This window comes from Panicum virgatum, chromosome 6K, assembly GCF_016808335.1.
Source record: "Panicum virgatum strain AP13 chromosome 6K, P.virgatum_v5, whole genome shotgun sequence".
NCBI lineage: Eukaryota > Viridiplantae > Streptophyta > Magnoliopsida > Poales > Poaceae > Panicum > Panicum virgatum.
In genome coordinates this window covers 46,753,003-46,774,938 of record NC_053141.1, presented here as the reverse complement: position 1 = coordinate 46,774,938, position 21,936 = coordinate 46,753,003, and the positions used below count along the sequence as shown (strand labels likewise).

At 48.4% G+C, this 21,936-nt stretch overlaps 3 protein-coding genes and 1 long non-coding RNA gene across 11 annotated transcripts; 1 reads left to right on the top strand and 3 right to left on the bottom strand.

Annotated features, from left to right (window-relative positions):
- Nucleotides 1-2,845: 2,845 nt before the first annotated feature.
- On the bottom strand, nucleotides 2,846-4,762 carry LOC120713079 (formin-like protein 3). Of its 2 annotated transcripts, XM_039999064.1 has the most exons (4): nucleotides 4,566-4,760; nucleotides 4,438-4,521; nucleotides 3,801-3,877; nucleotides 2,846-3,130 (listed from the first exon to the last, which is right to left on the bottom strand). In XM_039999064.1, the coding sequence occupies exons 1-4, from the start codon at nucleotides 4,710-4,712 to the stop codon at nucleotides 3,109-3,111; spliced, it is 330 nt and encodes a 109-aa protein (XP_039854998.1). In that variant the 5' UTR covers nucleotides 4,713-4,760; the 3' UTR covers nucleotides 2,846-3,108. The 2 variants fall into 2 exon arrangements, with proteins under 2 accessions (XP_039854998.1, XP_039854997.1); XM_039999063.1 differs by having other exon boundaries at nucleotides 4,425-4,762.
- Nucleotides 4,763-9,381: 4,619 nt separating this feature from the next.
- On the bottom strand, nucleotides 9,382-10,386 carry LOC120713584. The gene has a single exon (XM_039999514.1). The coding sequence runs from the start codon at nucleotides 10,384-10,386 to the stop codon at nucleotides 9,382-9,384; it is 1,005 nt and encodes a 334-aa protein (XP_039855448.1).
- Nucleotides 10,387-11,159: 773 nt separating this feature from the next.
- On the bottom strand, nucleotides 11,160-20,684 carry LOC120713077 (ABC transporter G family member 45). Of its 4 annotated transcripts, XM_039999061.1 has the most exons (22): nucleotides 20,410-20,684; nucleotides 20,112-20,232; nucleotides 17,487-17,575; nucleotides 17,169-17,253; nucleotides 16,888-17,047; nucleotides 16,647-16,723; nucleotides 16,521-16,571; nucleotides 16,364-16,454; nucleotides 15,773-16,074; nucleotides 14,962-15,551; nucleotides 14,710-14,870; nucleotides 14,494-14,597; nucleotides 14,240-14,399; nucleotides 13,990-14,153; nucleotides 13,568-13,900; nucleotides 13,192-13,482; nucleotides 12,801-12,884; nucleotides 12,594-12,727; nucleotides 12,259-12,486; nucleotides 11,991-12,162; nucleotides 11,625-11,879; nucleotides 11,207-11,476 (listed from the first exon to the last, which is right to left on the bottom strand). In XM_039999061.1, the coding sequence occupies exons 1-22, from the start codon at nucleotides 20,586-20,588 to the stop codon at nucleotides 11,207-11,209; spliced, it is 4,101 nt and encodes a 1,366-aa protein (XP_039854995.1). In that variant the 5' UTR covers nucleotides 20,589-20,684. The 4 variants fall into 4 exon arrangements, with proteins under 4 accessions (XP_039854991.1, XP_039854995.1, XP_039854992.1 ...); XM_039999058.1 differs by having other exon boundaries at nucleotides 16,521-16,723; XM_039999060.1 differs by having other exon boundaries at nucleotides 16,364-16,571.
- On the top strand, nucleotides 11,366-19,007 carry LOC120713078. Of its 4 annotated transcripts, XR_005691189.1 has the most exons (7): nucleotides 11,366-11,506; nucleotides 11,615-11,858; nucleotides 11,978-12,133; nucleotides 13,241-13,444; nucleotides 14,549-14,617; nucleotides 16,910-16,990; nucleotides 18,499-19,007. It is a non-coding gene; the product is annotated as an uncharacterized LOC120713078 (long non-coding RNA). The 4 variants fall into 4 exon arrangements; XR_005691190.1 differs by lacking the exon at nucleotides 14,549-14,617; XR_005691187.1 differs by having other exon boundaries at nucleotides 13,241-14,617.
- Nucleotides 20,685-21,936: the final 1,252 nt, after the last annotated feature.

The following is a 21,936-nucleotide window of genomic DNA, read 5'->3' as shown; positions in this document are numbered from 1 at the left end:
CAGTAGGGGTAGGGGTAGGGGGAGGGAGACGAGGCGGAGCGGCGAGCACGTGCGTACGTGGGGGCAAAATTTAACGCACACGGCCGGGCGGTGGGGCCGGCTGCTTTCTGGGGCTCCGGCGGTGGGGCCGGCTGCTTTCTTGGGCTCCGGCGGTGGTTCGGGGTGCGGTGGGGCGCGGGGGGCCCGGCCCGGGCGCAAGCAAAGTATTGTGGTGGGGACGTGGGGTGGTGGGTCAGGTCAAAGCGCGCGCGCCCTCTTGGACCGTGCGGCTGGCTCCCCCTCGCAGAGAGAGGCCTTGTTCGGTTTGGCAAGGATACTAGCACGCACATTTTTCGAAAAAAGAATCTTGTATGTATGAAGTACTAAATGAAGTCTATTTGCAAAACTTTTTTAAGAATGGGTGTAACTTTTCGCGACGAATCTAATGACGGTAATTAATCGATGATTTGCTACAGTGATGCTACAGCAAATCATCTTCTAATCGCGCGGCCAAAAGCCTCATTAGATTCTTCAGTGTCACTAGCGCAGGGTTCTGAAGTTGGTTTTGTAAACTGGTTTTATTTGATACCGTAATTAACGGTCAAAGTTTACTATTCCTTACCATGCTACAAAACCAAACAAGGCCAGAGATGGCTTGGGTGGGTGGGGACAGGCGGCCAGGCTGCCAGCCAGGCACGGGCTGCCCGTCACGTGACCGGTGGCGCGGGGCCCGCCTCGGTTCGTGGCCCCGCCGCGTGGTGGGGGCCCTGGCTGGCGCGGGAGGCGTGGGGTCCGCCCCGAGGATCTGGCCCCGCGCCCCAGCCCCGGGACACGTGTCGGTGGGTGGTGGTTGCCGTGGTGGGGTCCGTGGGCCCCCGTGCCGTGGCCCGCCCGACGTCCCGCTGCCCCCTGCCTCTCCGCGCGGTGGGGACCGGGTCCGCTGGTGGGTCCGAGGACGCGGGAGGGGCGGGCGCGGTGGCTTTTCCTGCCGGCGAGCGGCGGTCGCACTGCGCTTTCCGTCCGTCCAAAGCCTACCCGCACGCACAGGCTGTTGTGCTGAGTTGAGCCGCCCACGAGCTCGCCACTGGCGACTGGCGAGAGATTGCGGCAAAGCGGGGCGTGGCGTTGGGTTTGCTCGTGCGCCAGCCTCCCCTGACGGCGGGCGGATGCTTCCTCCCCCGTTCCTCCTCCCATCGCATCGTACTGTGGTGTCTCTGGTGACTGGTGGGGGCCGGGCGGGCGGCCAAAGGGCAAAGGATGAGGCGCTTTTGCGGCCACAGGCAACATGGCGAATTGGCGATGGGTCGTCTACTCGTGTCTGGTTGCTCGTGATGGGCTCGCTCTTTGTACCAGTTCCAACAGGTATGTGATGTTGATGAGCTCCTGATGTGGAGTACGTACGCGAGTGACTGTACTGCTCTGCCCGTCCACCTGACCATGCTCCAACGAAAATCTAGTACCAGTGCACCACATTCTCTCTGCAGCTCTCGTCATGCTGACTGAATTCAGGTTTGCCCTGCCCGTCTGCGTTAACAACTTTGAGACCGACGACGACCCTCACCGTTTTGCCCGTCCGGGCCATGGAAATGGGCATCGGGCCGTAGGCGGTAGGCCCATAAACGCGCCCACCTTTCTGAATCCGCCATATCTGAACCTGCTACCACGATCCTTCATTACCAATCACAACTGAGGATCGATTGCAATTGAACTGCCTCTGCTTTCTGCCAATCATCAAATTGACAGAGCAGGGAGGGGATGGGATGGGACAAATGCAAAAGTAGCCTGAGACACCGGTCGGCACTCAATGACATTTTGCATTCTGTAATCAGCAGTAGTAGCAGTAATAATCTACCTATGGGCTAGTTTGGCAGCTCGTGGCTCAGGGTGGGAACGGGGCGGGTCGGGGCCGGGGGAGCGATCCCCATCCCCGCCTCGATCCCGAACGCCATTCCCCGCCCCGACCCCGAATGGCTTAACAGGGCAAAACTCATCCCGGCCCCATTCCCCATGGATCCCCGATGGAGCCCCGCGGGGACGGAAGCCGAGCCAAGGTGGCGGCAGGCGAGACGCGAGCGAGGCGGCGCGGATGAGACGCGAGGCGGCGGCAGGCAGGCACATTCATGGAGGTCGCTGGCGGAGGCGAAGGATGGGAGGAGCCCGGAGCGGAGCGCCGACTGGGCGGCGAGCGTAATGTAGGTGGCGGCTGCAGGTCACAGGTAAAAATTAGGGTTCCAATTGAATATATTAGACTTGCCTTGATGGACTGGGCCCTAGTGGGCTACTTATTATATGAGTTGCTTCTTGTTTTTTTTTCGGGCTCCGTGGATCTCCACAGGTACAAATCTCTCCCCGAACCAAACAACAATATAGCTTTTTTTCTCAAACAAGTTGGGGTAGGCTAGAGATGAAACCCGAAAGAAATAAGTTCAAAGTTCATGCACATTGATAGCTAGTCTCCAACCGCTCTTATCCAAGCGCTCCAAGCACATCTCTCCCCGAACCTGCGCCACTAAATTTTGGGTCCCACCCGTTAGCCCGGGGGGTTCCAGCCCATACCCGTCCCAAACGGGGCGGATCCACACAGGTCCCCAAGCCCGTTAGCCCCGTTGGCACCCTGACTCGTGGTTGATTAGCCCCGGAAAAATGACCCTACGCCTACGGGGATTATTTTGGAATTGGAAATCCCCCTCCACCGGCAGGGCAGCACTGCCCAAGTTTGCCACCGCCATGCATGCTTTTTTTTAAAAAAAAAACAACCAAGAATACATGACACACATAGTAGTAATCCTAAGTTAATAGCATGACTTTTGTACATGAGCAGGCTATCACTATATTCATGAGCAGCACATTTCGGATGACATGCTGATAAACAAGAAAATTTTATCACCAAGTCATCAGGCTATCACAAAGTACATGACATTTTCTAGAAATTTAGACAAATCAATCTATGAAAAGGTACCAAGTTTGAGCCGATACAAAAGCCATTCGGCTATGCAAGAGATATAAAAGGACACTGTTTTGTGCATTACAAATTTAAAAGCCAGCTAAAATATTATACACTCTAACGATGGTAGACATAAATACAAAGCTAGTTGATGAGTCCCTCAAGAAGCCTTTGGTTAGTGTAATCTAGCCTCTGGTTAGTAGACATCTGCAATTAGATCAATAATAATGGAGTCACTGCTGAAAATGGTCTAGAAAAATGATCAGGTAAAGCTTGCAAGTTATATCTAACCATGTTAAAGAACAGAAAAGTTAAAGAAAACATATATATTTTTACATCAAGAAGCTGCAAAGGTCAGCAACTCAAGTAAATATGGGCAAGTAATTTTGTTAACAAACCACTCAAGCAACTGTGCCCTTGTTCCCAAAATCTGCATGGACATTACTTCTACCTTTGAGATTCAGATACTCGTTATGCAAGATGCAACACCTAAACTACTCTGCCAGCATATAAAATATAGCTGACTGCACGCTGCTGGTATTATAAAATATAGCGAGGATGACTGAATATCCAAAATGATCAAGAGCAAGTGCTAGTACTAACGATAACCAAACATAAGTACATAATGGTCTTTAAAAGTTGGCAAATTATAAAACAAAAGGCAAGGATCAAGCAATGGAAAAGTTTCCAAAATATCACTTGATTAACTTTGCCATTGCAGCAGCATGTATCAGACTAAAGAGCAAAGACAGTAATCTAACCGCATTTAACAACCAACACAGATAGAACTAAGATTCTTGATAATTTAATGATGGTTTCCAAAAAAAGAATTTGACAAGCTACAAGCAGATAAAAATAAGCATCAAGAGCAGTGTACCTAGGCATGCCTGAGATCAGTGCTAGCTTGACTATAGGTATGGCTTGTTCTTGATCTGATAGCAGCACTAGCAGGTCCTGTTCAGAAAAAAGCAAAGATATTCAGCAACTCAATGCAAGCAATGTAAAAAAAAATTAATCAAAACATTTCAGCCCTAAAGCTAGGATATATCTGTGAAAGCTCCCAACAGTTTCAGCCCTAAAATTACATCACCAGAAATATTCTCTTGCCCAACAATGTGGCATGGAGGAATTATCTGCCACAAAAAAGATGCCCAGCAAGAAAGAAAACTACAAACTTAATAACTTTCTTGGATGAAAATAAAGCAAACATGCATCCAAAGCTACGGACACATTCCCATCCAAAGCAAGCATACATGTACTGACTGTTGCCCTGATGGGAACTTGGGGCTAATCTTGTCAATAATCCCAACCGGATGCATCCAAACATGCATGTGTTTTGCAGAGCACACTGTCAAACTTGACAAATGAAAATCTATCCAAGAAATTACATATGCATCTACATGTGCTTCTCATGGTTATTGCACAAACATCTAAAATGAATTTGAAGAGAAATATTGTGTCAGATGCAAACTGATCTTGAGTATCCAAATAAAATACTGACACAAATCCAGTACCACTGCCACTCCGTGAGCAGTCCCCCTGATCTCGACGGCGACGGCATGACGGAAGGGGCGAGCAGGAGGCGGCGGCCTGGGCAGTGGAGGAGGCGGCGCGGGTGGGCGGGCGGCGGCGGTCGGGGCAGAGGAGGAGGCTGGTGGAGGACATGAGGAGGCAGGGGTGAGCAGACAGCGGCGGCCTCGGCAGCGAGGAGGAGGCGCGGGTGGGCGGGCGAGCGGCGGCGGCCGGGGCAGAGGAGGCGGGTCACGGGTGGAGGACAGGGCCGGGGCATCGAACCGATAAGGTGGAGTTAGGTGGAGGTTGAGACCCGCGGGTTGGGCTGGATTGATGGGCTTTTCATGCTAGTAATGTGTGGTCCGTCCATTGAACACGTATTAGATTTGTGTATTTTTTCTGTATTGGATTTATGTATTTTTCTTTCTTTTTAATTTTGGAGACTCGAAGTACCCTCAACCTCAAGTATCGTTCCAAGGTCATCAACCCATAAACGACAGAATCACGTACCAAATTTGAGATTCTCGTTCCGAATGAGTATACCACATTCGTACTATAATTCTATAAAGTATCAATCCTCGACCCTCGACACTGTTCTTCGACCCAGTCGACCCGGGAACTTTGTGATTATGGTCTTAACCTCACTCATCAGTGTCACTGACAGTGACCGACAGAGTGAACGGAAGCTGTGGTACTAGTAGTACTAGTAGTGGTGGGTTTTTTATCAGACTATAGTCATGGCACGGAACAAGGTGATCAAGCGATGCCATGTGTGGTGGAAGCAGGATAAAGCGATGCGATGAGACGCATATAGCTGCAAGACGGCGGGCCTCGTGAGCTTTCTAGCACTGCGGTGGGCAGTGGCGAGTGTCCCAAGGGTCAAGCCCAAGGCTTGTCAATTTTCATGTGGTGTTCAGGTTGGTATGCATGGCAGAATGGCAAGCACGCCACCTGTTGAAACAGCTGTCCATGTATCCTCCATGTATGTTTCTGTATTTCTTTGTGTATTTGTAATTTATCCTTAACTAAAGGAATACAGAAGCATATTATCACAAAAAAAAAAGCACGCCACCTGTTCGACGGAAGGCTTCAACGGAGTTGTGTGTTTCACCATATTTCTATAATTTTTCATCGCTTCTTTTCTGTATCTTTCCTGATGTTTGACCTCAATTCTGTTTAATTTTGTGCCGCCTTTGATTCGTTTTTTTTTTCTTATCTCAATGTTTTAGCATACTCTTTGATATTTTAACGGACAGGAATGTTGCTATATCACGTTAGACGTTACCTCCATATCCCAAATGAGCAGTTGGATTAATTCGGAGATGAGAACCCCGACGTGGATCGGATGTTAGGCCCTCCAGTGTGTGTGCTCCTGCTAATACAGGCATCCATCCCCGCGCAACTGAACTGAGGATCAAATTGGCAGAGCAGGGAAGGGATGGGGGAATTCATGAAAGAGTGTGAGAGATGCAACGCACGTTGTATTGATCTTCTCTGGTGTTTAAGTACAGGAGACGGCTCCGCGCATGCTGCCTTGGGCGGGCATCGCGGCCACGACGCGCGCACGGCGCGCTGGCAAGTGCGGCAGACTCGGTCTCCTAACAGCCTAGGCAACGGCCTCTAACAAACCATGCAACAGCCTCTAGAGGATAAGTGATCAGCCACTTTTACACCCCCCGCAGTTCGTGCGTCGTCGACGATGCACAAACTGGAGCGAAAATCTTCAAACAACGTAGTTGGCAGCCCCTTTGTCATGATGTCCGCGAGCTGATGACGAGCCGGAACGTGTGCGACACGAATGTCCCCAACAGCAACTTTCTCGCGAACAAAATGAATGTCCAACTCAACGTGCTTGGTTCTTCCGTGATGCACAGGATTCTGGGTCATGTAGACGGCCGAGACGTTGTCGCAGTACACGATTGACGCCTTGGACACCGGTTGCAGAAGTTCGCCAAGAAGATGACGAAGCCAACAGCATTCTGCCGCGACGTTGGCCACACCTCTGTACTCAGCCTCCGCGCTCGACCTGGAGACGACGGGCTGGCGTTTGGACGACCATGACACCAACGAGTCGCCCAGGAACACACAGAACCCGGACGTCGAACGTCGCGTGTCGGGGCAGCCCGCCCAGTCGGCGTCGGAGTAGCCCGTGAGTGCTGGCGTAGAGGAGCGATGAAGTTGGAGACCCTTGCACGCTGTGCCGCGCACATAGCGCAAGATCCTCTTGACGAACATCCAATGCACGTCTTTGGGAGCATGCATGTGCAGGCACGCTTGCTGGACGGCATAGGTGAGGTCGGGCCGCGTCAAGGTTAGGTACTGGAGTGCACCAACAATGCTGCGGTAGAATGTTGGGTCGGCAACAGGTGCTCCTGCGTCGCTTGGAAGCTTCGCTTTCGTGTCCACCGGCGTGGTCGCAGGCTTGCAGTCACTCATGCCCGCGCGATCAAGGATGTCGTCGGCTTACTGTTCTTGCGAGAGGAAGAAGTCGGCCGTCGAGCGCTTAACTTGGATGCCGAGGAAGAAGTGGACGGGGCCAAGATCCTTCATCGCGAACTCGTCGCGGAGCCGAGTGACGATGTGTTGCAGAACAGCCGATGATGACGCCGTAAGCACGATATCGTCGACGTATAGAAGAAGATACGCGACGTCGTTGCCTCGTCGGAGGACGAAGAGCGACGAGTCGGCTTTGCTGGGGACGAAGCCGAGATGGACGAGGTGCGTGGCGAAGCGCTGGAACCAAGCGCGCGGCGCCTGCTTGAGGCCGTAGAGTGATTTCCGGAGCAGGCAGACGTCATTGGGGCGGGATGCGTCGACGAACCCGGCCGGCTGATGACAGTAGACGCGCTCCGTAAGCTCGCCGTGAAGAAATGCGTTTTTCACGTCAAGTTGGTGGACCGGCCAGTCGTTGGCGGCGGCGAGGTGCAGGACGACACGAATCGTGGCGGGCTTGACCACCGGCGCGAAGGTCTGATCGAAGTCGAGACCAGGCCGCTGCGAAAATCCACGGACTACCCATCGTGCTTTGCGACGTTCCAGTGTTCCGTCGGCGTGGTACTTCTTCTTGAAGATCCATTTCCCTGTGATCACATGTGCACCCGTCGGACGGGGCACCAGCTCCCAGGTCTGATTCTGCTGTAGAGCCCGGACCTCGTCGAGCATGGCAGCGTGCCACGCAGGGTCGCGGACTGCGGCGCGGACGGAGCGAGGAACGTCGTCGACGTCGGCGATGTTGGCGTAGCGGGGATTCGGTCGAACGATGCCGGCGCGACGGCGCGTGATCATGGGGTGGCCAGACGGCGCCGACGGTGCAGATGTACTCAATTGGGCATCCGGAGGTGCTGCAGGTGGCGGCTCAGGGGGGCCAGTGCTGGCCACCGGAGTAGGCGCGCCGTGGTCGGCAGTGGAGGCAGGCGCCGGTGGTGCTGGCGTCATGGAGGCAGCTGCTGGAGCCGAAGAGGTGAGGCGTGATGTGTTGGATGGCGGGCTGGCAGCACCTGGTGGCGCTAAAGCCGGCCCACGTCGAGGTTGCAGCGCGACCGGCACTTGCTCAATGACTGTAGTCGGCGAAGGGGCAGTCGTGGGCGTCACCTGTTGTTCCTGGCGAAACGGAAACACAAGTTCGTCGAAGACAACATGTCGTGAGGTGATAACCCGGTGAGACGTCATGTCATAGCACCTGTACCCCTTGGTATTGTCAGGATAACCCAGGAACACACACGGTATAGATCGCGGTGCGAGTTTGTGCGGCGACGTGGCTGTGGTGTTGGGGAAACATAGACATCCGAAGGTGCGTAGGTGTGTATAGTCCGGCTGGACACCGAACAGGAGAAGATGGGGTATGGCATGGCCTCGGGGTGTGCAAGGCCGCCGGTTGATCAGGTGAGTGGCGGTCTGCTGTGCGTCCGGCCAGAAGCGCAGAGGCATGTCAGCGTGAAGAAGCATGGTGCGGACGCAGTCGTTGAGCGTTCGGAGGATGCGCTCGGCTCGGCCATTTTGCTGGGAAGTGTAGGGGCAGGTGAGACGCAGAACGGAGCCGTGTGCTGCGAGGAAGGACCGAAAGGCATGGTTGTCGAACTCCTTGCCATTATCGGTCTGGAACGCAAGGATCGAGCGTCCGAACTGAACCTGGGCGAAAGCATGAAATGACACGAGTTTGTGAAACACATCAGACTTTCGGCGCAGGGGAAATGTCCACGTATAGTGAGAGTAGTCATCCAGAAGCACGAGGTAGTACTGATAATCTGAATTACTCAGCACAGGCGACGTCCACACATCACAATGCACAAGACAGAAAGGAAAGGGAGAGACTGTGTTTGATTCAGAAAACGGAAGACGAACATGTTTGCCAATGCGACAGGATGCACAACTATGATTATTTGTGGGCTTACAATCAAAGACAACGTTATTGAGGAGACGCCGGAGAGCAGGCTGGCCAGGGTGACCCAAACGAGCGTGCCACAGATCGACGGAGACCTGAAGGTAGACATCAGGTGGCGAAGACGTTGCGGAGCGCAGGGGGTACAGATCGCCGGTGCTGTTACTTCGGAGTAGAGTCGTCCGGCTGTGTAGATCCTTGATGGAGAAACCAAAGGGGTCAAATTCAGCCGAAACGGAATTGTCGCGTGTAAGCCGACGAACGGAAACCAAGTTGTGAATCAAGGATGGTGAAACAAGAACATCATGAAGAGTAAGGGAGGGGGGATAGCAGCAGTGCCCGCGCACTGGACTGGCAGCGAGGCGCCGTTGCCGACAACAATGCGAGAGGTGGAAGGAGTAGTGGAGGAGAGTATACCGGACGAGGAGGCCATGTGTGACGACGCGCCGGTGTCGAACACCCAGTCAGAGGCGCTGGGTGGTGTGGACTGGAGGGAGAGGCCGGTCAGCGCCTGGTACAGCGTAGGCGGGAGCTGGCCGGCAGGTTGGTGGAGCGCCGCCATGGACTGCTAGGGCTGGACCCCTGGACGAGCACCGAGCACTCCAGCCGTAGGTTGGACCTGGGGAAGACCCGCGAGAGGCCAAGCCTGGACCACGCCGTGCCAGGGGTTGTCCCAGGAGGCGGCCGTGGGAGTGCCGCGTGACTGGCCACCAGTGTTTGTGCAGCCATGGTTGTTGCGAGGGCGGCTGTCCTGCTTCTTGCGCTTGCGTGCACGGTTGTCGTTCCCGCCGGAGTGCTGGCCACCGGCCTGCGGAACGGACGGAGAAGTAGGGGGCGCAGATCCGGCGGCGGGCGTTGCGGGAGATGCGCCTGTGGAACGCGACGAAGAGAGCAGGGCGGTGGCGGCAGCCTTCTGAGCCCGTGTGTTCATCCAGATTTCCTCCTGTAGGAGGAACGACCGGGCTTGGCGAAACGTCATCCTGGGGCGCGCGGCGGAGATGGTGGTGACGCAGTTGGTGAATTTATCGTTGAGGCCGCTGAGGAGGCTGACGACGAGGTCGGGGTCGGAGACGGGAGCACCGACGTCGCGGAGGGTGTCGGTCAGGACCTTGAGCTGGCCGCAGTACTCCGTGATCGTCATGTCCCCCTGATGAAGCCCGTGGAACTGCTGACGAGCCTGGACGGTGCGATACACGACGTTGTCGAGGAACTGGTCGGTGATGGCGGTCCAGGTGGTGTAGGTGTCGTCGGCCGGCTGGATGACGGCGGAGAGGAGGTCGGAGGAGAGCGTGGTGTAGAGCCAGGAGACGATGCAAGTATCGATCTGCGTCCACTCGGCGTCGTCAAGCATCAGGCTGGCGAACCGAGTGCCGTCGATGTGGTCGAGGACACCGAACTTGCGGAACGCGATGAGGAAGAAGGTGCGCCATGTGCCGAAGTTGGAGTCGCCGAGATCAAGCGTCACGGGTACGTGGGACTTGATGTTGATCAGTTGAGCGGTGGCAGCCGAGATCGCTACTGCGGCAGCAGCGGCGAACGGGTTGGTGCCCGACGAGCTCGAGCTGGCGGACATGGCGACAGACGAGGAGAGGAGAGGATAGGCAGCGGAAGAGGCGGAAGGATCAGTAGGCGAATGGTACCATGAAAGAGTGTGAGAGATGCAACGCACGTTGTATTGATCTTCTCTGGTGTTTAAGTACAGGAGATGGCTCCGCGCATGCTGCCTTGGGCGGGCATCGCGGCCACGACGCGCGCACGGCGCGCTGGCAAGTGCGGCAGACTCGGTCTCCTAACAGCCTAGGCAACGGCCTCTAACAAACCATGCAACGGCCTCTAGAGGATAAGTGATCAGCCACTTTTACAATTCAAAAGCAAACGGCACGCAATGGCATTTGCATTCTGTAATCAGCAGCAGTAGTAGTATTAGTACACTTTGGCACTGCTTCCCTTTTGGGTTGATGAATCTACCTACAGCTAAATTCCTGCCCTACTAATAATCCGTTTCCCGTACCAGTTTCTGACAAAAGTAATAGTTCAAATGCAATCTAAATTTGTCTTTTTTGTAATTTCTAGAGGAGGACGAATTTGACCCTGAAATTTTATATATAGATGAAATATGTTGAGATGCACATTCAAGATTTTTTTCAGAATTTTTTGAATTTTTTTAGTTGGATTGCACGGTAATTGCACCATAAGCTTGATTGCACATGATATGTCCCCTAGTAGTAGTAATCTACTTAATTGCACACTTAGATTGATTGCTTCTTCACAATCGCAGCTTCCTCTACAGTTTTTTGTTTGTTTGTTAGAAAGCGGGCGCCGTCTGATTGGACTGGGGAGAGACGCTTAATGTCGCCGTCTATTGATGGCGAATCCGCCGCCGCCGCCGCCCTCTACCTGCGCTGGAAGTTGAGGTGCTTGATGGCGAGGAAGAAGAGCAAGGCGAAGAGGCCGATGATGGCGAGGTGGAGGCAGGTCACCAGCTCGAAGTGGCTGTCCTGCAGGCCCAGGTACCCCTCCAGGAACTCGCGCACCGTCTGCTCCCCGGCCCCCGGCACCTGGATCTGCTCCGTCCGGTCCCCCAGCTGCGAGAACATGAGCCCGTACACCGTCCACGCCGCCGGGTCCGCCCAGTACACCCACCGCCACCACACCGGCATCATCTGCACCACCAAACCATTCCCCTTCCTCAGGTTATTATTATTATTTTATTTTTTTTGGGGGGGGGGGGGGGGGGGGGGGTTCCACCCGCACTACACTGTGAAGGCAATGGAGTCGCTAATTTCTCATCAATGCATCAGGGAGGGGTACCTCTCTCGCGATGATGAAGCCGGAGAAGACGTTCCAGAAGATGAAGATGAGGAACGACAGGCCCATGGCGATCTCGATGTTGGGGGTCAGCGCCACCGTCATCATCCCGTACAGCGTGTAGTACATGAAGCTCATCACCAGGTACAGGAAGAACCACAAGAACTTGCCCGCCGCCAGCTCGAACCCGATCATCGGGTACACGATCCACGAGAAGATCAGCACCTGCACCAGCATGTAAGGCAACTCCACCGACACCTGCAGCACATAAAAACCAGACCTCTGTTCAAGTGTTCCTAGTCCCTGACAAGCTTGCTTGCTGCATTCACAACAGCTTCATTTTTCCTTCCTTGAAGGCTGGAACGTTACCTGAGCAATGGCGTAGGCCATGGTGGAGTACATGCCCGCCGCCTTCTCACGGTAGAGCACGACTCTCTCGGTTGCCACCACCGGCTGCAGGATGCTGCAATTCATGAAGCCCAGGAACAGTGCTGACGCATATACGATCCCAAGTACGTTGAACAAATCTTGCTCATCCTTTCTGTTGCGCACGAATTTGTATCAGGATCTTAATCGGGGCATAAATAACTAAAGTGTTCATGAAAGATGGTCATCATGCATCAGAACCCCGACTTACATGGTTGAGCCGATTTTCCAGAATACGGTTCCAAACATGATCGCAACGGCAATAGTGTTTATGAACCGAACAATATTGTGTTCCGAGTTTTTCCAGTACGCACAACTTTGCTTCCACAGGCAAGCCATGCATTGCGTCGTGAAGTTTTGCCAATAACCCTGAGGAAAATGTAGATCCTCTGTGTTTGGTTCTGGTTGTTCCAACTCATCAATTACAAGCCTGTTCTCCCTGCAGATATCACCAGTAATTCCATTAGATTCACTTTCACCTTATTTTTTGTGCCATTTAACGTAATAGAGTGATCTGCAGCTTTATGGCTTTACTACTGTGTGTACCTGTAGAGGGAGGAGTTGCGATAAATTTCTGCATAATCCACTCCAATCTCATATTCTGTTATATGTGAACTGATGTCTAGCATCCATGCTGCTGGATTTTGGCCCTTGTTTATTCTAGGAACGCCTGATATTGCCTGTTAAAAAGTGATTTCAGTATTTTCTTCTTTCTGCATCTCACAAGTAAAGATAGTTCTAAGGCAATCTTACCTCGAAATACTTTGTCATGTTGCTAGATAGTGGTCCTAGCGAGCCATTGTATATGAGCTGACCTCCTCTTTTCATAAGCAGAAGCTGCAATTGGCCAAATTGAACTGAAACTCAGAAGATGATTTTGTAGCGCCTACTTGTGTAGAAGGACAGTTACCATGCAGTTCCTTGATCTTTTTCTACTTTAGGTCAAAGATTGCAGAACATTATGGATATTACTATTTACTTGGCCAATTTATTTTGTTGTTTTTGGCTGCAAAATTAATATGAATCAATAACTTCCCACCCTAACATCACTTGAGCATTTGACTATCATGTTTCTTAGCTGATTGTTGTAATTATATTTTTCTCCACCCCTTTATAGTTATACACCATTTAAACTTCTTCATACCTCATCAAAGGATTCAAATATCTCAATGCTTGGTTGGTGAATTGTGCAGACAACAGTTCGGCCAGTGTCTACTGTCTTTCGTACTGTTCTCATGACAATTGCTGCAGCACGAGCATCCAAGCCAGTGGTTGGCTCATCCATAAATATAATAGAGGGACTAGCTACCAGCTCCACAGCTATTGTTAATCTTTTCCGCTGCTCAGCTGACAGGCCCGTTGCCCCTGGAATTCCCACCATGGCATTCTTCAACTCTGTGAGTTCAACTAGACTCATGACTTCGTCGATAAACATCTGAAATGAATTTGAAGAGAAATATTGTGTCAGATGTTATCTTCTAGCAATGGCAAAGAGGGGTGGGGGAGGTTCATAAACATACGTCTCTTTGATGAGGTTTAACATTTGAAGGCAGGCGAAGCCATGCAGAAAACTTCAGTGACTCATAAACAGTCAGATTAGGGGAGTGAATATCACTCTGTTCACAGTAACCTGAGATCCTTGAGAATGTCTCCTGCTTCTTAGGGTAACCTGCTATTTTAATAGTCCCTTCAATATATCCCCCGGTTTTTCTTCCAGCTAATACATCTAGCAATGTTGTCTTGCCAGCACCAGTTATTCCCATTAGAGCTGTTAGCACTCCTGGCCTAAAAGCACCGCTGACATCTTGTAGCAGCTGAAGTTTTTTCTCCGTTACTCCATTTTTTGTCATCTCCTGGTGGGATATTTGTACGCTTTTCTTCAATATTGGTGATTGGAATTGATGCAGCTACTGGCTAAGGTTTGAAGTAGTCAAGGGATTACCTTAGGCATGTCAACGAAATAGTTGATGTGATCAAATACAAGGGAGAGGGGTCGAAATGGGAGGATAACTTGATCATTTGACGAATTGCCATTCACAACCATCTGGCTGTGGTACTCGAAATTTGCCTTAGTGGTCTTGATGTTAACTTGATGCTTGTGTGGAGCTGCAAGTAGTAAACAAGACATATAATTATCTTTTTCATTTATATTCAAAATATTTTTAAGGTTCGTGATAGATTAGTATACATACAGCTCATGAACTCTAATGCCAATATGCTGAGAATGTTGAAGACCAGCGAGTATCCAAATAAAATACTGACACAAATCCAGTACCACTGCCATTCCGTGAGCAGCCCCCTGATCCTGAGGATAGCTTCACCGACGGTGTTTGCATCAGCATAATAAAATTCCTATCAACACCAAAGATCAAGAACCTTAGTGTAATTTGGAAAAGGATATGCTAGCATATAGTTAGCAAGTCCAAGTGTTGAAATTAGTGCTTACTGTAGCCCATCTTTTGTCATGAAATTCATTGAGGGCAATCGCATTCTGTGCATAGGTGAACGGGGACGTCCAATATCCCCAGCGCAACCATGGTTGGAGATCATCTGTTGAATTTACATAACTGGTTAGCAACTAATTTCACAGAATCTGTATTAATATTTATCCTTTGTTACGGTGCGCATGCTTCATGGTGCATGATAAGCTGAATCATCTAACCTTTTGATATGACAAAGCCTCCAAGTATGTAGATTGCTATAAGAGCTGCAGTGCCTAGCATGTTGGCCATCACTTGTGTCCTTCCTATGGCCGCCAAGAAGCGATACAGGCCCATTGACATTTGATGCATGGCAAAAAGTACCAGAAAGTGCTGGATGAACCTGCCATTAACAACGGAATTTTTTTTCTTCTTATTTTGTCCTATTGAAGTACTAGAGATCATTAGCTATGTAAGTGTCAAGAGATGATTACCTGATAGGTGAAGGTGCATATCCAATCACGTAGTAGGTTAAGCCTGTCCAAAGGCCTGTTTCAACAAGCGATATCGGGATACTAATAAGAAAAACTGAAGAGAGGAGTGCCCATCCTGGCAATGCTAGTAGTTCCCTTTGCTTGTAGAAGGTGGGAAGCCGCTTTATTGTCATTGCAATTTCAGTCATGCCATTGAAGTTTACTATCACAACAGCCATGAAAAGCGCTCCCATGTACTTATTGGCATCAAGTACGGATTTATGGCTCATTTTTGTTCTCAGGAAAAGTGTGGAGATTACCAAAGCCATAATAGTTATCTGTATGGTCTTGAATATATGTACCGGAGAGTTTCGTTTTAGGAGCAACACTTCTCTTGAAAAGCATGCCTTGAAAATGTTCCATCTGGAGATCTGGCGACTTGCATTCATTTTTACTTCATTTCCAGTATTGTTTGTACTGCACAGTTTTTCTTCTGCTAGTCGAGGGAGATATGACATTCGGAATGCTTCTGCAAATTTTTCAATTGAATGGTACTGATACTTATTTGGATCACCAGCCCAGTACTGCTTTTGGTCCATCTTTGAGGTTACCTGGTCAGTGGCCAATGGGAGAGAAAATATTAACATTATTTTGCGCAACATATAGTGCAGAATACTGATAGATACTGCATGGAATTATAAGTCATATATTGCCTGCTTAATTTTTGGATTTAATGTATTGGGTGTATTAAAAGTATATATCCATTTTTTAATCAGTTAGCACTACTGTTACATTTAGCTATTCCTGATAGGTCCATCTGATAATTGATTACCTCTTGAAGGAAATCCGCTACATTCTTCCTGCTAGGGCATTTGAATCCCATAGTTTCAAAGAAGTCTGTAGCATTTTCTCGAGGACCATGATACACAATTTGCCCCTCACATAAAAGTATAATGTCATCAAATAATTCCAATGTCTCGGGAGGTGGTTGCAGCAAGGAAATAACCATTGTGAGATCCATCAAATGTACCATCTGTTGGAGAAATTTCATGATCTCAAATGTGGTGGAGCTATCTAGACCTGTTGATATATCATCCATAAAGAAACATCTTGCAAGACCAACTAGCATCTCCCCTGCGTTAAAAAATCATTTTAATAAATTTGTAACATGATGTCAGTATTGAACTTCTTGGTAGCTGGTAGTCTGGCAGTGGCACTATCTCCATATCTTTAGATTTGCATGGAATGCGCTTTCATGTGATTTCCAGGAATGAATGCAAATCCTAGTTTCATCTAATTATAACAACTTGAGGGATGCTTGCTCTGATACAGTCGAATAAATTGTTGAGTTTCATTTTATAGTTTATTAAAAGGAACATAGTGCACTATTGCTTTTTTCTGATTGAAAAAGTGGTATGCTTACCAATTGTGGCTCTTTTCTTTTGCCCTCCTGATATTCCTCTTCTCATCTCATCTCCTACTAGGGTATCAGCACACTCAGACAAGCCAAGTATCTGCATATAATCAACTGTTACTATTATGTTGTCAAGATATATGGCAAACTGAAGTAGCCATGTTACCTTGATAATGTAGTTTGTTGTAAGGTTGCTTCCTTCTCCAAAGGTGGTAGCCTGCAGAAAGCAGTTGTTTGAGTAACTGGACAAAATACAATCCAGTTTTGTAAGTGTAGTACAATGTGAAACTACCTTAATGAATGAATCAAGATCCTGGTCCATTTTATTGATGACACCCTTTTTTCTTCTTATTGCTTCTCCTAGCATCTCTGAGGTTATCATTCCAAGCAAACAAGAGTCTGTATCAGTGTTTGTGCCATGGAAAAGTTGATACATCTTGAACACTCTATACATCTTGCATTACAGTGTTACTGCAGGGCATTCCAATTATGTTCAGAATGAATAGCTCACTATATGCAAGAGGATGTCTTACCAAATTCATTATTGGTTCCCAGCATCTTGGAAGAGAAGTCGATCGTCTCTCTTACTGTCATCTCAGCATGGTGGAGATCATACTGGCTAACATAAGCACGCAGGTACTGTGGTGTTGAGGAGCTCATTTCTTCTCCGTTGTACAGTACCTTTCCTTTGAACTATTGGGAGTCATTGCATCATTAAGAAAATGCACTTCTGTCACTGTCAGGTTATCTCTATATTTTTTTTCCTTTTCTCATTAGCAAATACTTCTGATAGCATGTAGGTAACTTAGTCTACCTTCAAAGAAGAATCCAATTTTCCTGCCAATGCTTTTAGAAAAGTTGTTTTCCCTGAACCTGGTGCACCTAGAAGTAGTGTCATCCTGACAGAATGGGATTAAGTTCAATATCTTAGTAAAGACAATAGATACTCAAGTGCTAGACTACATAGAAGGGACTTTTTTTTTATTGACGACGAAAAGCACAAAAAGGCTAACAAATTCAGACAGGTGTATTTTAGTACTTCTCTGCTAAATTTGATCAAATTCATAGTTTTGAGGTAGAATGGGTCCAATATTTGAACTTGGCAGTTAGTGAAAGATATGGAGGCATTTACCTTGATGGTCGAATGGCCCCACTTACTTCGTTTATTATCCTCATAGGCCTTTTCCTTGTAACACACATATGGGCAGATGTTGCTAATTCCTGCATATCAAGACAAAATTTCATTTAATAATATGTTTTCTAAATATGGCCTACCGATTTTGCATTACAAAACAAACAAACACATGCATGGCATACAAATGTATTTTAGTGCTGGCTAAAGTACACAACAGCATAACAAGATTTCAGCCCACTGGCTCGATCTAAACTGCTAAACTAGTCTGCAGATTTACCTATCCAGCTATGTTCTGTCAGTCTGTCGCGATTAACTTTTATCAGTTGTTGTACTACCTATTAGATGTCAAAAAAAAATCTTTTCTGCATAGCACTGTGGTTTGTGCATAGTCCATGTGTCTGTGCAGTGTAAATTCTGAACTGTGAACCTTAATGGGCAAAGGTAGTCCTGGATTATTTTGCTATGCTAGGCTTGCTGTACATTCTGGGAAAGAAATGCATAATTCCCGAGCGCATGGATTGCTTTGTGCTGAGAAATGAGGAGCTAGGAAAGTTTGAAGGGGTATGGAAGGCATGTTTATTATCAGGAAAGAATCTTGCTAGTATGCTTAGGGTAGGGTTGGCATATCTGTTGAATCTCGGCAAACACGGCCAGGCAGTGCTTCGCCGCGTCAAGTCTGGTACCATTATATTTATAGCTAGTATTGGGCGGCCATAGCACGTCGCACATTAAAACAACAGGATATGTTTGAAGTTTTCAGTTTTGCATCAACGTTTCGAGTTTCAGGTACTAGAATAGGGGTCTTAGGTGAGACAAAAATGGGGAGTCTGTTGTGAATAGCTGCATGTCTAAATAGGCAAATAGGTGCATGGACAGTCCTCATGCTCTAACCATCATACCGAAATCTTGGCAGAGAATGAACCTCATTAATCATGGCTGCTGATCCCTCTGAAGGGGAAATCACCATGATAAATCTAACAGCGACGTGCTGTGTTCTCTTCCTTGACAGGGCCGGATCATTGTTGCTGCCGCCATTGACACCGTTCATGAGGTTGGAGGGGGACGGATCTAGAATTGAAGATGCTCGCAGCCGCACACAGGACGCCAGCTTATGATTGCCGTTCACTCTTGAGACTGGCTGACCTAACCAGACATGGGTTGAAGGCTGAACCTAACCAGGGCCCCAGCTGGGTGGCTGTCTGCGTCTGGCTACGAGGCTGTGCGCCACTGTCTCCGTCGAAAATCTCAGGACATGGGGCCTGTCGCGAGAGCTTTGATATGCATCGGAGGGCCTGCCCGCCCATGACACTGCTCCATCGATCACTTGTGTTAATTTATGATACAGCATATATTTATATCTGGTCATCTGGAGATGTGGTCCCGTGTGTGACATAGATACACAGTTATAGCATGACGCAGCAGCTCCCGCTGATGCTTGACAGGACACTCTGCTTGTCCTACGTGAAGAAATCCTCGGATTTTCAGGTACCGGACGTTATTGTGTTCCAGACACTACAACCAAGTGCTCCCTGTGTACTATATATATATATATATATATATATATATATATATATATATATATATATATATATATATATATATATATTGGTAGGAGAAATTTTACAAGATAGATTTTTAATCTTTAACTTCTCACTTATTTTTAATCTTTGATTTCTCACTTATATATTGCATTTATATAGGCATAGCTACAGAACTAACTTGGCCTTAAAATACTGTACAAATTAAATCTACCCATATGCAACTTTTGTCACTGAAGAGACGCATATGATTTTACTGACTATTGATCGAGCTAAGTGCACTAACTGTATAGAGGCCCCTGCTCTGCTAACTAACTATATTCTTGGCCGTGTTTGGTTAAGGCTGAAAAAAATTTCGCGAAAACTTTTTGGCCCTTTGACCACTAATTTAGAGTATTAAATGAAGTCTAATTACAAAACCACATCCACAACCCTCGTGTAAATCGCGAGACGAATCTAATGAGGCCTTTGACCGCGTGATTAGAGAATGGTTACTGTAGCATTACTGTAGCAAATCAACAATTAATTACCGTCATTAGATTCATCTCGAAAAGTTACACCCGTCTCTGAAAAAAATTTGCAAATAGACTACATTTAATACTCCATGCGAAAATTTGTCTTTTTGTAAAATTTTGATGTGATGTTTTACCAAACACGGCCCTTGTCGATCAAGCTTGTTCCTCATGCACTTGTTGCTCAAAAGCTTGGATCTTTGGTGCCGCGTAACCTACACGGACCTCAATGGACCTACAATCCATTCGACGTATCTCACCAAACCAAATCCACATCGTCTCCTCTCTCTCTCTCTCTCTAAAAATAAAACAGACTTTTAAAAAGGAAAAAAAATGAAAACAACAAAAAAGAAACTGCCTCTTGCAGTTGCAGCTTGCAATGCATGCACCCGAGGCCGAGCAAGGAAAAGAGACAAAGCCAGAAAGAAAGCCAAGGAGCGAAGCAAACACATCGCAGCAGCATGCCTGGCCATGGGAACGAACGAAGCTAGCAATGATAGTATAGATGACGATGGGATCGTCGGATCCCAGGCATCGCGCGGCTCGCCGGCGTTGTTGGCTGGTTTGGTTACCTGGGCGGCGTTGACGGCGCAGTTGAGCAGCGTCGGCACGGCGCGGCGGCCCACCCGGACGTCCGCCTCAACGGTCAGCCTCTCGAACCGCACCTCCACCCTCGCCGCCTCCACGCCCAGCCTGATGACCATGATCGATCCATACATGTCCATCAGTTCAGCTCGCAGCACAAGCACAACCATGCGTGCAACATGATCCGTGAGCACGGGCAGTTTAGATCGATGATGCATGGATATATATTCTTTTTTCTTGGTGTAATTAATTAATGGTAATCCACACACGGATGACGGATCGGACCTCTCCTTCTTCTCGCGGAGCATGCGGAGGAAGCCGCGGTTGTCGTCGTGGGTGAGCGGCGGCGGCTCCTTCCTCGCCGCCGTGGCCACCACGTCGTACCACCCTTCGCCTTCGCTCCCGGCGGACATCTCCACGGCCGCCGCCGCCGGCTGCCGCCCCGGCTCCCTGCTGTACTCCATCCTCCTCACGACACGGCCGGCCGGCTAAGTGGCTCGCTAGCTACTTGTCCTAATGATATGAACATGAATGGTCGGCACACGGCCGGTACCGATAGATGTCTGTATGCGCGTGCATATCTGGAGCCAGATGCAGATGGGTATATATAGGCAGAGCGAGAAAGGTGTGTTTAAATCTCGAGGCGTTTGGAGATGGAGTTTAATTATCCAACAGCTAACGACCACGTATGTGCCCTCCGGCCGACAAACTTTGCCCACTTTAGTTTGAGTTCTTCTTCATTCTCTCCTTTATTTTTCAATTTATATCATATTTTGTACCTAAACCCTAAATTCTTTTTAAGAGGGATTTTGACTATATATGGTCAAGTTTATGGAAAAACGTATTAACATCTACGATAACAAACAAAATTTTGACTTAGTACAAACTTATTAGAACCTCTAATAATAATTCAGAATTGAGTATGAATGATGGTGGCGAGGAAGATGATGATCCTGATGGGTAGGATAGTAATCTTGTTTCATCTAACTCGACAGTATGTAATAAGAGGCATCATGGAATAATATATATATATATATATATATATATATATATATATATATATATATATATATATATATAGACACACACGTACCACTGCTTTAAATGCATACTTGATCTATGCTACTACCCAACAAGCTAGTTAATGACCTATGTGGTCTTGACTCTTGATCCAACATACATGTCATTTGACAAATGCTGATCATATCTACACATAAATTTGGTGATAGTATGGATGGCATTAGTCTGATAAAACGGCGCGATCGATCGATCTACCCTCAGCGCCATATATTTAAATTAAGGGGGCAAGGATATGAAGATAGATTTCTTGAAAATTCAATGTCTTTTCTCCGAGCACGTCACAACGCACAAGCAAAAATAGCATTATCTTATTGTTATCATATGACCAAAGATCTTGCGCGACCGGTCTGCCAGAAAAAACTCAAAAGAGAAAGAAGTCCGATCCTTTAATGGCTGTAAGAAATGCACATATACAGGTATATATAGCATGTGTTGTGTCACACACACACACCACTGTTAACGACGCTAGAGATTGCATTGCGCCCATATTTGGACCATAACGGTATCGGTGCATCAATTGATGAGCGAGGCGTTGACCATTGATCTGCTGCGGCCGTGCATGCATGCACCGCCGGCCATCCTTTTATGGCTATCAGCGGGATCGGAGATTCAGACAAGTCGAGAACCTCAAATTTATTTTGTTTTTGATCTCTGGGCAGGGCCAACTCGTCGAAAAGTCAGGCGGCCTAATAATAACCGATTTTGCTGGATTTTTCTTTTTTTGGCTTCAAG

What these genes read in the sequence shown, in the direction of transcription:
- LOC120713079 (XM_039999063.1), bottom strand. Translation starts at nt 4,712, where the DNA reads ATGCCCCGGCCCTGTCCTCCACCCGTGACCCGCCTCCTCTGCCCCGGC. An exon ending in GGCAGTGGTACTGGATTTGT is followed by an intron (nt 3,878 to 4,424) that starts GTCAGTATTTTA and finishes TTTTCTGAACAG; the next exon opens with GACCTGCTAGTGCTGCTATC. An exon ending in CTGATCTCAGGCATGCCTAG is followed by an intron (nt 3,131 to 3,800) that starts GTACACTGCTCT and finishes ATCTAATTGCAG; the next exon opens with ATGTCTACTAACCAGAGGCT.
- LOC120713584 (XM_039999514.1), bottom strand. Translation starts at nt 10,386, where the DNA reads ATGTCCGCCAGCTCGAGCTCGTCGGGCACCAACCCGTTCGCCGCTGCT.
- LOC120713077 (XM_039999057.1), bottom strand. Translation starts at nt 20,588, where the DNA reads ATGGAGTACAGCAGGGAGCCGGGGCGGCAGCCGGCGGCGGCGGCCGTG. An exon ending in TGGAAAATCGGCTCAACCAT is followed by an intron (nt 12,163 to 12,258) that starts GTAAGTCGGGGT and finishes CGTGCGCAACAG; the next exon opens with AAAGGATGAGCAAGATTTGT. An exon ending in GCTTCATCATCGCGAGAGAG is followed by an intron (nt 11,477 to 11,624) that starts GTACCCCTCCCT and finishes TTGGTGGTGCAG; the next exon opens with ATGATGCCGGTGTGGTGGCG.